Below are 12581 nucleotides of genomic sequence, written 5' to 3'. Positions count from 1 at the left end.
AGAGATAGTGAATCAATTCATGCATGAACACATACAGATTGGACATTATAAATGTAGAATTTCCTTACTTTTACCTCTCCTTAATCTACTCCCATCTTTGTAACTCAGTTTTCAGCACCATATTTTGTACATTGCAGCTTTGTGCAGCCATCCTCTTGCTCAGAGGCACTCAACAGATGCTTGGGATTCTGCGTATTTGTAGGTTGTTGTTCCACCCAATATAGGAGCACCCCCTGTCTTTGATTCACCAAAGCAAATTGATGCATATATATTTGCATTTTAATTGAATATTTAAATGCAGATCGAGAAATAGGTGTTTATGAAGGTACATAAAATATCGAAATATAAGATATTCCATAACAAAAATAATATATAATCTCACCCAGTCAATAAAAAAAAATGGACCAGTAGATTGGTATATTGGATTTAAAAATAAAAACAAAACAACAGATTCAGATATGGACATGAAGGACACATGACCATATTTTAATTGTTTTCCTGGATCCAGTTTTATTAGTCTAGATTTTTGTGCCTACCAGGGGAAAGATTAGTCATTACGGTTATAACAAACTACTTAATGTTTTCAGCTTGGATTGCTCCATTAATGTAGTTAGTAAATTTGTGAGGTTTTCTTAAAATTTGCTTTGATATACATATGAAGAACATGATTAATATTTTTTTCAGACAATCTCTAAACTGACTCAGAAAGGACCCATTGATGCAGTCCATTTAAAAACAAATTATTTACAAGAAATAATTGAGATATGTTGTTTTAAAGTGACATAGACAGTATGGAGTTTTTGCATATGTACTATTTGCATAGAGAAAAGATAGTTAACTGAACCTTTTACTTAATTATCAGTTAATTTTACATTTATCTCTGTAATGCCTAGGCCAGGAAATACCCCACAACATTGAAAAAAAGGGCTGCTAATGTTTTATAGAAATAACTATCAAAAATTGAGTCAATTCACTTTTTATTTGTTATTAGACAGATATGGATATTACTTCTATATTTAGATTATTCCTGGAATATAACTATGTGTACTTTTAGAAATCTCATAAATTACCCTCTGTTTTAATCCTTGTTTCTAACAGTATTGTCATTGAGGATTTCATTATGATTCCAACTAACTTTAGTTTGGAGCACAGTAAAACAAATGGACTCTAGAAATGATAATTATCTTTTCATACAATCAAGACATCAATAGGAGTTAGGCAAATAAAATGAGGAAAGCCATAAAATTAATATCCAAATGCAAAAAGCTTCTATCAAGACTTACAATTCAAATAAATATCTCCCAAAGCCTTATCTTATTGAAATTAAAATGTATTATTTTCAATGCCCCTTTCCTCTTACCAGAAAAAGGAAGAAAACTAGTTACCTTCATCATGCCTTGTTCTTCTTTACTTCCCATGTCCATGGGAACTTACCAAAGGCTTCCATAGTATGACTTGCACACTGAGCAACCGGACAATATTTCCAGATATACCTAGACCACCTTTTGTTTCTTCTACCCTATTTGGGGATGATCATATAAATTCAGAAGTACTTTCTTATTAAAAAGATTTGAAGATATCTGTAGTATTTTGTAAATGTAAAAACTAAATTACCCTGTCATTAGTCTCTTAAAACTCAATTAGGTGAATTTTAAAATTCCCTTTAAAAAAGATACTATTGTTTCATTTTTAGACTAGCATTATTTTTGAATAATGAACTACTCTAAATTAGGGATTTTGAAATATTTCAACCCAAACATTGTAGGAGGTTTAAAGGAAATCTGAGTCAGCATGCTATAGGAGTATTATCTCTTTTTGTTTGTTTGTTTTGTTTTGTTGTTGTTGTTGAGATGAAGTCTCGCTCTGTCGCCCAGGCTGGAGTGCAGTGGTGCAACTTGGCTCGTTGCAACCTCCGCCTCCCGGGTTCACACGATTCTACTGCCTCAGCCTCCCGAGTAGCTGGGACTATAGGCACCCGCCACCACGCCTGGCTAATTTTTGTATTTTTAGTAGAGACGGGGTTTCATTATGTTGGTCAGTCTGGTCTCGAACTCCTGACCTCTTGATCCCCCCGCCTTGGCCTCCCAAAGTCCTGGGATTACAGGTGTGAGCCACTGCGACCGACCAGGAGTATTATCTAAAGGTAGACATGATTTCAAATTGTTCACCACACTTAGTAATTTAACTCTTTTGTAAAGTTATTGTGAACGAATTTGCAACTTGCTTGGGAAACCTTACATAGACAGATTTTAAAAGTAAAATCAAATATTTGGAGTGAAAAGTATAATATATATTTGCTATTTTCCTTTTTCTTTTCTTTTTTTTTTTTTTTTGAGGTGGAGTCTCGCTCTGTCGCCCCTTTTTCTTTAAAAACTTAATTTGTGAAAGAAGTGCCTCCGTCTTTCCTTTTAATACTATGTAATTCTGTGGCAGGGGTAGAGAGTAGAAAATTCTTGATATAAAAAGATGCAGCCTGTGATTCCATTAGGAAAGAAAATCAAATAATTAAGTTGTATATTGTGTGTAAAATAAAAAAGATCTGCCAAAATTTGATTTATTTTAAAACCTTATGTTGGAAGACTTTATATGAGGAGATATAGATCTTACCAGGTTAATCAAACTAAAGAAGATACCACTTAAGGGAACTTTAACATTGTAGATAATTTTGTTCAATCCAATATTATCAATATAGGACCTCTTATATATGTAGCTCATAAGAGCTCCAGATTTCTTAAGAAAAAACCTTAACCCCCACCACAGACACAGATTATACCTTTTTGGTATGTACCTCATTAAGTTCCCAAAACACTAAGTACTACAGAATTTGAAATGTACCTGATCTATCAATTTTAAAATTTATCTAGGTTTTATAAACAAATCTATATGACAGAATTTGCAGTAGCTGCTGCCAGAAAGTGACCATAGTTTGTCTTCTTTATACCTCTTAGCTTTCTTTAATTTATTAAAGAAATCATTGAGTTTGCATTACGTCAAAGGGCCAAAAGATCTTGAGTTTTTATTATTCACTATTATTATGTGTGTTTCAGTTAAAGATACAGGAAACATGACATTTCAATGTAAGCTTTTTGAAAAACTATTAAAATTACAATCATCATCTAGCCTCAGGTACAGAAATGGTCCAGTTCAACCAAAAGGGAATGGTTTTGTAATGTTCTTTTTATTCTAAACTTAGAGCTTTAGTATGATACATTTTTACTATTTACTTATATTTGAATTTATGTTTTATTTTGTGTATATATTTAGAGATAGGTGAATTTAAAATAGCATTTTCTTTATGGTTTGATAATGCTATCAATTTGATCCTACGTGCCAGTTGTACTGCTTCATTGCCTACATGTTTTTATATTTGATGACATTGGTGAGTCAGTTGATGGCAACAGACCAAACTTAGAATTGAGGCTTAAAAACTTTATAGCAATATCAGTAATAGAAAAACGAGGAGAAAAGATTCCTTTCAAACAATAATTGTCACGAAAGAGGTATATAGGAAATGTCTGGGTGAATAATTTTATTTGGAAATTTTGCTAAAGTTTTTACTATTAGTGACCAGGAGAATCAAGAAACTTGATTTCTTTGTGCTAATGAGCTTTGTAAGCGGGTTCATTTGCTGTACCTTTTAGTTGCCCCTTTCCACATCAGCTAAATGAGGGAGTTAGACTGAAGGTCTCTTTCAGCTCAATTTTTCTGCCAATTTTAAAGAGATAGCTTGGTAAAATAAAGAGAACAAGATTTTGTAGCCAAACCGACCAAGTTCATTTCTCACCTTGACTACTTTCTAGTTCTGTGTAATAAAATACTTTGATCTATGAACTTTAATTTCTTCATTTGTTAATTAAAATTAATACTACCTAATTATTGTCATTGTAAGAAAGGATTGAAATATTCTATGGAAAGCGTACAATTGTGTGTAAGGCAGTAAAGTGACAGCACCTCGTTGTTCAACCAATGGTAAATGCTATTATTGTTATTCTTATGAGTCAATGATAGGACTTCTGTCACATTTATACATAGAAGGGAAAAGATCATTTGATGTAAAACTTGAGACTTTGGTAACTATATTAGCAAAGCAAATTCTAGGAAGATAAATGTTTAAAAGACTTATGAGGGAGATGAACATTTTTAGCATAGAGAAATGGCTTTGGTTAACAGTGGATGGCAAATTAGTCACTTGCACATACCCTAGTTGAACCTTCTCATTTCTTCTCCTTACTGCAGGTGAACGCCCCTTCCACTGTAACCAGTGTGGAGCTTCTTTTACTCAGAAGGGCAACCTTCTGAGACACATAAAGTTACACTCTGGAGAGAAGCCGTTCAAATGTCCTTTCTGTAGCTACGCCTGTAGAAGAAGGGACGCCCTCACAGGACACCTCAGGACCCACTCTGGTAAGTGTCACCAACTCCTTGAGAAGAAAAGTAAAACAGGAAAATTTAGAAGAGTACTACTGGATGATAGTAACATGGCTTTGGTATGTAGTTAGTGATGACCAAGACAATATTGTTACTGGTATACATTAGACAATTGATAAATCTATCAGGATGCATGTGTCTTTCATCTGTAGACTTTCAGGCTTGGCAAAAAGAAGCACTGTCAACTGGAGAGTATCTTACTTCAATATATTAGCATAAGAAAGCAGCTGTTATATATTTTCTATGATTTTAAAATTTTAAGAATACAGTCATTATGGTTAATTCAGCATAAGTGAAGATCCATTATAATATTAGTTATGTTTCGAGTTACTATAGAGAAAATGAAAACTGATTTTTTTTTTGACTGATACAGTGCTCAGGCTGGGATCTCTGTGGAAAATAAAATGGTTTCTTTTGAACTTGAAAATATCCTCAGAAAATTGGCCGTTGGAGTATTTTATATTCTAATTTTAACTCTCCTTGTATCTTTAGCTCTCAAACTATAGTCGTTGGGTACTCTGAAACTTTGCTGTGTTTCATAAATCATTAAAAAAATCTAGAATATGACAAGTTCTTGGGAATAAAAGAAAAAAATCTGAAATAAATTTAATGTTTTTAAGAAATGCCAGAATATAACACATAAAAGAGAAAGAATGATCAGAAATCTAAATGAATCTCATTTGACTTTTAGCATAAATTTTCATAACCAAGAAGTTAAACATGGAAAATTAATACAACATACTCTCAAACCAGTTTTATTTGTTTCTTCTGTTCATAATGACATACTAAATTTTAATTTTAATATGAAGATATGATGGAAGTGATATTTTAATCTACATTGACAAATCGTATTGGAGAGTGCTGAGGTTGTGAGATAATGCTTATTGTATTATCTCTCGTATTACATTTTTCCTTTTCATCTTTAAGGCTGTACTGAGTTTTTAAACATGAATGTGAATTGTGTAAAACTATTTTAAACATTAACTCTTAAATTTGGGGCAGTTACAAAAATTAAATTAATGCAAACATGGAAACAAAATATTTTAAGTATATATTTTTCTTTCCTCCTTGAGTTAAAGAAATTCACTTATTTCCAACTACAACATTTTATGTCTTATTTTAAAATTATGCTATCAAAACTATATCTTAAAGCAGTGTTTTATTATGAAAAGTTTTCTTGAAAAATATTTTTAGGACATGACAGGCATTTCCTTTAACTTGTCATGTACTCTAGCCAGAGTTAAATTATTACTGAGTTGTCCAAAGATTATATAACAAATAGATCTTCATGAACATATATTTTTGCCTCGACTTCATGTAATAAATAACTGTACACATCCGTCTTATTTTTGTTGAAATTGTGTTGTTTTTAATATCATGGTTTTGTGTGTGCATATTATGTAATCTGTCTTCATAAATAAAGACATGGTCCTTATAACTGCCATTGTGCTCATTTTGCAATTTTAGTATACCAAGTTATGATTTTTGCAGATATATAAATAGATATATTCAAATTGGGTAATTCAAGAGAGTTTAATGGAGTCACTGTTGGAGAGGGGGCATCCAGCTACTGCATCACCAAGAGCTGATACCAATTCAATCATGCTTTCAACTGGAACCTAAAATACTAGCCATCCCTAATGTTCTTCATAATAGATAGAACATAAAACAGAGTTGCTATAGTTTTTGCTTCTCTAATTTGCCAGAAAGCTCAAAATTGATCATTATACTTTTCTTCTTCCATTCAAATACATCTTCCTCTTCCTCTTACTCTCTTTAGCACATCGGCTAAATAAGGTTCTTTATCTAATAGGTGACTCAAATTTTATAGATTCTGAGTCTTTGGTGGTCCTGTCTTTCTTATATTGCTACAGTTTTTCAATAACCAAAATTATTAGATAAGTATTTCAAAAGATATGCCCCAGTAAATCCCCTGAGTTCCAAGCGTATTTCTTATCCTCAATGTATAGCAACAACTCCAAATCATTCTGGTAGTCTGGAAAAATTGTAAGCCTGTCCCTGTTTGTTTAGCAGCTTGCATGCCCAAAATAGCTAGTGAGTATTCTCAGCTTCCAATACAACAGGACCAGATCTCTGAAACCTGGAGAAAACATTCTTTTGGGAACTGAGGTCTCCAAAACCACCAATCTGAAAGTTTCAGGACACAGAGTAAAAAGCCTTTAAATGGGTTATTTGATGTTATTAGAGTGGCTACCTCTACCTTAACCTCTTTGTTCCCAGACTCATGCTTTCTGGCTATGGAGGAGATGACGTTGGCCATATATCATATCCTGTAGAACACACACACCCAAACTCCTCCCAACTGGCAACCATACATGAACCACTCCTTTGGTAGGCCATTTCACCACTCCATATAGCCAGCTGATTCTGGAAGGTGATACTTGGGGTATGACCCATGCATTCTATAGATTTGAGCTAATTGTGTTTGTCTTACCATAAAAAGGAGTTTCCTAGTTGAAGGCAGTGTTGCAAGGAATACCAAGGTAATTGGTAAGGCATTCTGTTAAATCCATACTTGAGGGAGCTTCCAAAAATATTGAAGAGAAAGGGAAGGCACATCCCAATAGGATAGATTTCTGCCTCCTCCGTGTTGAAAGAGTCAAATTTAACCTGCCTGCCACTACTTGCTTGGTTGCTTTCCCTCAGGAATGGTGCCATATCAGGGTCTCAGCATTGGAAAATTGTGAACTCAGCAGTGGTGGTAGTTAAATCAGTCATGGAGAAGAAGGAAGTCTACATAATTGAATCTGTTCATAGTTTCTGTGTCCCTACTCCCATTATCACTTTGTACATTGGCCCACTGAGCAAGTACCAGGTAAGCCTGGTAAAGAGTCTGAGATTGATGAGATTACCTTGTCCAGATTACTAAGGGCCTTCTCTATAGTGAATGCCCTCTGGAGAGAATTTACATAGAATACCGTATCATCACACTTTTTGCCAATTCCGAAAGATACATCCTCATAACTCTCCCCTAGACCTTCTGTCACCAGTCATCCAATTTTGTTCTTTGAAATCCTTGACTGTATGGCCATTCCATATATCATTACCTCGAGTATCTCTTCTTCCATGCAAAGTACAGTTAAATGTACTAGCTGAATGAAATTCTGGCTGCTGGAGGGATAGCCACTGTATTTCAGGGCCATCTCCCTTAAGTGGACCTGTAAACACTGTAGTCACAGCTGGTATTGAATACCAGGCAGTCTGTTTACAAACCAGATCTGCACTGTTTCATCCTCATCAACTGGTCACTGAGAATACCCCAAGAGATCATACAGATGGATTGAAGCAAAAAGATTGAGAAACAGTAGTAGCAGGTATTAGAGACCTCTGAGCTACTTGCTCATACAGTATACTTGGGCTTCCTCAACCAGTGTAAGAAGGCTGCGGGGAAGGAAAATATACCAATGAAATGCTGTTGTATACATTTTTGATATGTTGAATTAGATAACACCTAGTTCATGATGCATGGTTTGGGCCACATTGTCGTTGGGAGTCCTATTGCCTGATACACAGTCTTAACCAAAGTTCATTAGCAAGTAAGGAGTGGCTTTTCAAATGGTGGTTAGTTATTGTTAGAAGACTGCATGTCTTTACTATAAAACCATGAGGGATCTACACATTGAGGCTTCCACTGACAGAGATGTCATACGGCATCTTCATTTGCCATAAACATTTCCAAAAATCATTGCATCTGCTGAATCTTAGAGTCAAAGGTAGAGGGAGCTTTCATCATGGCAGGAGTATGATGCAGATCCTTTTCTTGCCCCAAACTGCTCTCAAAATGGACAGCCTGTGGATTACCTAGTACATGCACCACAGAAGTATACCCAAATATGGTCTATGTTGCTTCTAAAATCTAGAGAGGCCACCGTATTTTGTGCTTCATTTTCACGAAGGAAGGTGCAGGGTGCAGCAATTTCTCACTTACGATGGAGGATCTATTTCAGCATGCCCAGATCACTGGCCCATAAAATTTTACCAATGCGGAAAGTCCCTGAACTTTCTTGGAGTTTATCTTCTGTTCTATAGCATATACCTCTTACTGAGGCATCTCAAATATTTACTATATCCTTCTCCCAAGTTCGATCAGTGTAATGTCATGAATGTAATATTCCAGCTTGATGTTTTGTGGGATGTCAAGATGAACAAGATTTCTCCAGACTGTGTTATGACAAAGAGAGTACAGTTGACTTAGCCTTAAGGTAAGATAATACAAGTATGTTGCTCCTGCAGTGTGAAGGGAAAAAACCGCTTCTGATTATCTTTGTTATACAAATTACCTTAACCAGAAATCAAGTCCATTGCTTCATACCTAGTGTTGGGGGTTATATTAATATGCTCCAGTAAAGATTGTATAGCTAAAACTGCATCTACAGTTAGCATTATGAAATGATTAAGTCTGCATCAATGCCGTGCATTGATAATAGTTTAAATGGGTGTATACTAAACAGTTTAAATGGGTGTATGGTATGAATTATCACCCCTAACATCTTTCAATTTTCTGATGGTTTCACTAATGTCTGTTATTCACCCATAGAATTATTATTTCTTTTAGTTTGCTGTCTTGGAAGAGGTGATAGTTGTAGGGCTATGCTGTCCAATATGGTAGCCACTAGCTTCATGTGGTTACTAAACACCTAAATATGGCTAGTGCTACATGTTGAAATAATATTTTTTATTCTTCTTGTTTTTTACTACAGTTTTATGTATGTTAATTATACCTCAATGAAGTTGTTGGGGGGAAGGGAGAAGATACTACCATCCCATGTTTCTCTTTCTCATCATTGCCCCACTACCAAATACTAGTGGTCTTAGTATTGTCCATTGTATTTAGCATTGCAATTCTATAACCTTTCAAATCAGATTCTGGAGTTGGTCTTCAGCCTTATTTGCCCTGAGGCTTAAGTGGATAAGGGACCCTTTTAAAACTGACATAAACTTTCTGGTATTTTGTCTGTATTCTGACTTGAGTATTCAAGGCATGCAGTTTGTCTTTCACCTTTGTGTGCTCCTTAGGGCCATCAGCCATATCATGCTATAATCTTTACACACTGCCATTGCTGCTTTAGCAAGAAATGCCACAGCTCCCAAAGCCTTACCCTGCATCGTACATCCTTACTTGCTACCACCAGTGACAATTTGAATAATCATCTTGCCAGCACATACCTTGGATCACTACTGTCCCATTAACTCCCTGGTAAGGAGGCTATCCTGCTATCCCTGAATTCCATTTTGACTTGAGCTTTGGACCATTCCTGATACCAATAACTCTTATCAGTCAGGATCCTGACAAGAAAAGAGTAAGACACACAAATGGGGAAAATTTGGGGACATGCATGAAAGACAAATATTCACAAAAGAATGGTTAGGAATAAGGGTAGTCTACAAAAGATGGTTGGGTCTACAATAGTAGGAAGCCATTACTAGCTCTAGCCTGAAAGGGAAAGGGGATCTAGAGGTCACTGGAATTAAGAGAAATAGGATAGGGTCTGGAGCACTGACCTTCAGTAGAAGAATGTAGCCTTTGCTAACCTGTGACTTGGGAAATAAACACCCTGACCTCACTCTTTCCACCCTCCAGTCTCTTACTGGTGCCTCACATTGACTAAACTTAACCAGAAGCCAGAGGACAAGGGAGCCTATTGATTAAAGCCAGTAAAAATTAGCTTTTGCAGGAGCAGAGCAAAGAAATGTGGAAAATGGCTATGGCAGCCAAACAGAGAATGTGCCACAGATTAACTAAAATTTAAGAACTAGTGCTTAAAATTACTAGTATAGAGCAGGGGTCCCCAACCTCCTGGCTGCAGACTAGTACCAGTCAGTGGGTGGTCTCTTACAAATTGAGCCGCAAGGCAGGAGGTAAGCAGCAGGTGAGCAAGCATTACTGCCTGAGCTCCTCCTCCTGTCAGATCAGTGGCAGCATTAGATTCTCATAGGCACACAACCTATTGTGAACTGTGCATGCGAGGGACCTACTTTGTGTGCTCCTTATAAGAATCTAATGCCCGATGATCTGAGGTGGAATAGTTTCATCCTGAAATCATTCCCCCGCCACCTGTCATTTGTGTTCCATGAAACTGGTCCCTGGTGCCGAAAAGGTTGGGAACTGCTGGTATAAAGTATTAAGGGGAATATAAAGATTTTAAGTTTAATCTCTTTTTTTATGAATATTATTATTGGTAGAAAGTATTTGCCTCCCTTTTTCCTCCAGGTAAAAACTGTCCATTGTTTTATTGTATTGTTATTTATCATGTTGGATATTAATACCACATTTCTGCTTCCTATATTGTAGACTTCAACATTTCTCATCTTGATTTTCACTTAGTAGGTTGGTAACAACAAGCCCAGCATTGGTGTGCATGAATACATTACTGTGATAAATGTTACAGTTTAAAAAAAGTGAAAAATACTTTGAAAAATATCTGGAATACGACATGTATTAAGTAAATACTAGGGGTGTATGTGTGTGTGTGTGTATTTCATTTACCTTGCATGATCCCTGTACAAGGTCGTGTTTTTCTGCTTAGGAACTCTATTTGTCCTCTAGAGGACACCAAGTAGTGTCTTGGTTTTTGTTGCATAGGCCTGGTAGTTAGGTTATTTATCTGGAATTTCTTGAACTTTCCCTATACAGTAGACACTATATTAAGCATTTTCCATGGTTTCTTTAATAAAAAACCTTTTTATCTAACATAAGCAAAAAGAGATTGTAGATTAATAGCAATAAGTCTAGTAACATGGAAAATGCATTTTTGAAAAGTTTTTACTTTAAAAACTATAAATGTAATATATATTTTATTGTTTATCTTTTTATTTAAGTCCAAGCTCTTTTCTTTCAGTGAGAAATTTGGTTGTTGAATAACATGTAATTTTTCTAGCTTAAACCATACCCATAACACATCATCTTTAGTTACATTTTCAGTTTCTTTAAGAACTTAAAGATCCTGTGAAGCAATCAGACTTCTATTCATTTTTAAAGATTTTTTCACTAATTTTTATGATTATTTTTGCTCATATTCATTTCTTTAGAAATATTTTTATCAGCTCATCTTTATTGAATCTTTTCAAAGTGGTAAAATTTGGTTTCATAGAAACAGTGTTCTTTTTGTAATTATTTCATTGGAAATAATTATAGCAGGTAAACTGGCATATATAGGTTCTGCTACAGTCATACCTGACTCTTAGTGACTATACATACAGCTCAACTGCTAGGAGTATACTCGGATATACCAAAGAAGAACCTATGAGCTCCAAGAATTCAGTGTTTTTGGTTATCCATTAGTATGTTTTACAAAGAGAATGGAGAGGCAGTTTCATTATAAGAACCTCTCGCTTTGGTTATTCCTGTTGTACAGGTGAAGAGACTGAGGCAGAAAAGAAGTCACACAGGCAGACCCTGGATTTAAACCAAGGCAGCAAACTCCACAATTTGTGCTCATCACCACCCTGCTAAGTGATAAATGACACAGCTCCTATGTTTATTCTATAAAGCTTTAACTCTACTGAAGTAACTCCTAATGGTTGAAAAAAGAAATGTACTGCCTAGAAGTCAGGAGATCAAGACATGTGGGTTTTAGGGTAGCTTGCTGCAAATTAGCTATGGGGCTTTGTCAAGTCACTCAATTCGGTCTTTAAATCTCCTGGTGCTGCTATTATATGATGCAAACTACAATGTATTATCTTTTCTCCCTGGACTTTGCTAATCAGTCACTACTACCACACCTGAAAGAGTAGTCTCCACTCCCTCCAAATTACTACTTCTTTTTTTTAGTATTTTGCCCTAGTTTATTTTAAAATAAGTTTGCATGAAACCGAATTAACATCTTAAGGTTTATATTGAGTCTTCACAGGGCCAATATTTTTTGTCTACTACTGTCTGATATCCTACATCTGATAGCCTTGAAGTGTCTAAGAAAGGAAAAAAATAACTTTTTTTATGTGAAATTTAAATGACATTTTAAGAAGGGGAAGGAGAAGAGGGAAAGGGGAGACAAATAAATAATTAAAATGTTTTATGAACAAAGATCAGCTAAAGATTACAGTCAAGTTGTGGCCAGGTGCGGTGGCTCACACTTGTAATCCTAACACTTTGGGAGGCTGAGGCAGGCAGATCATGAGATCAGGAGATCGAG

General features: G+C 35.4%; 1 protein-coding gene across 3 annotated transcripts in view; it reads left to right on the top strand.

The window, feature by feature from the left end:
* IKZF2 (IKAROS family zinc finger 2) overlaps nt 1-12581 on the top strand; it is a 155517-nt gene that overhangs the window by 98247 nt on the left and 44689 nt on the right. For all 3 annotated transcript variants that reach the window (XM_025405613.1, XM_025405611.1, XM_025405612.1), the window contains one exon: nt 4237-4404. In XM_025405613.1, coding sequence (XP_025261398.1) covers nt 4237-4404 — 168 coding nt within the window. The remainder of the gene's footprint in view (nt 1-4236; nt 4405-12581) is intronic.

This window comes from Theropithecus gelada, chromosome 12 (assembly GCF_003255815.1).
Source record: "Theropithecus gelada isolate Dixy chromosome 12, Tgel_1.0, whole genome shotgun sequence".
NCBI classification, from domain to species: Eukaryota; Metazoa; Chordata; class Mammalia; order Primates; family Cercopithecidae; genus Theropithecus; species Theropithecus gelada.
This window is presented reverse-complemented; position numbering and strand designations above follow the sequence as displayed.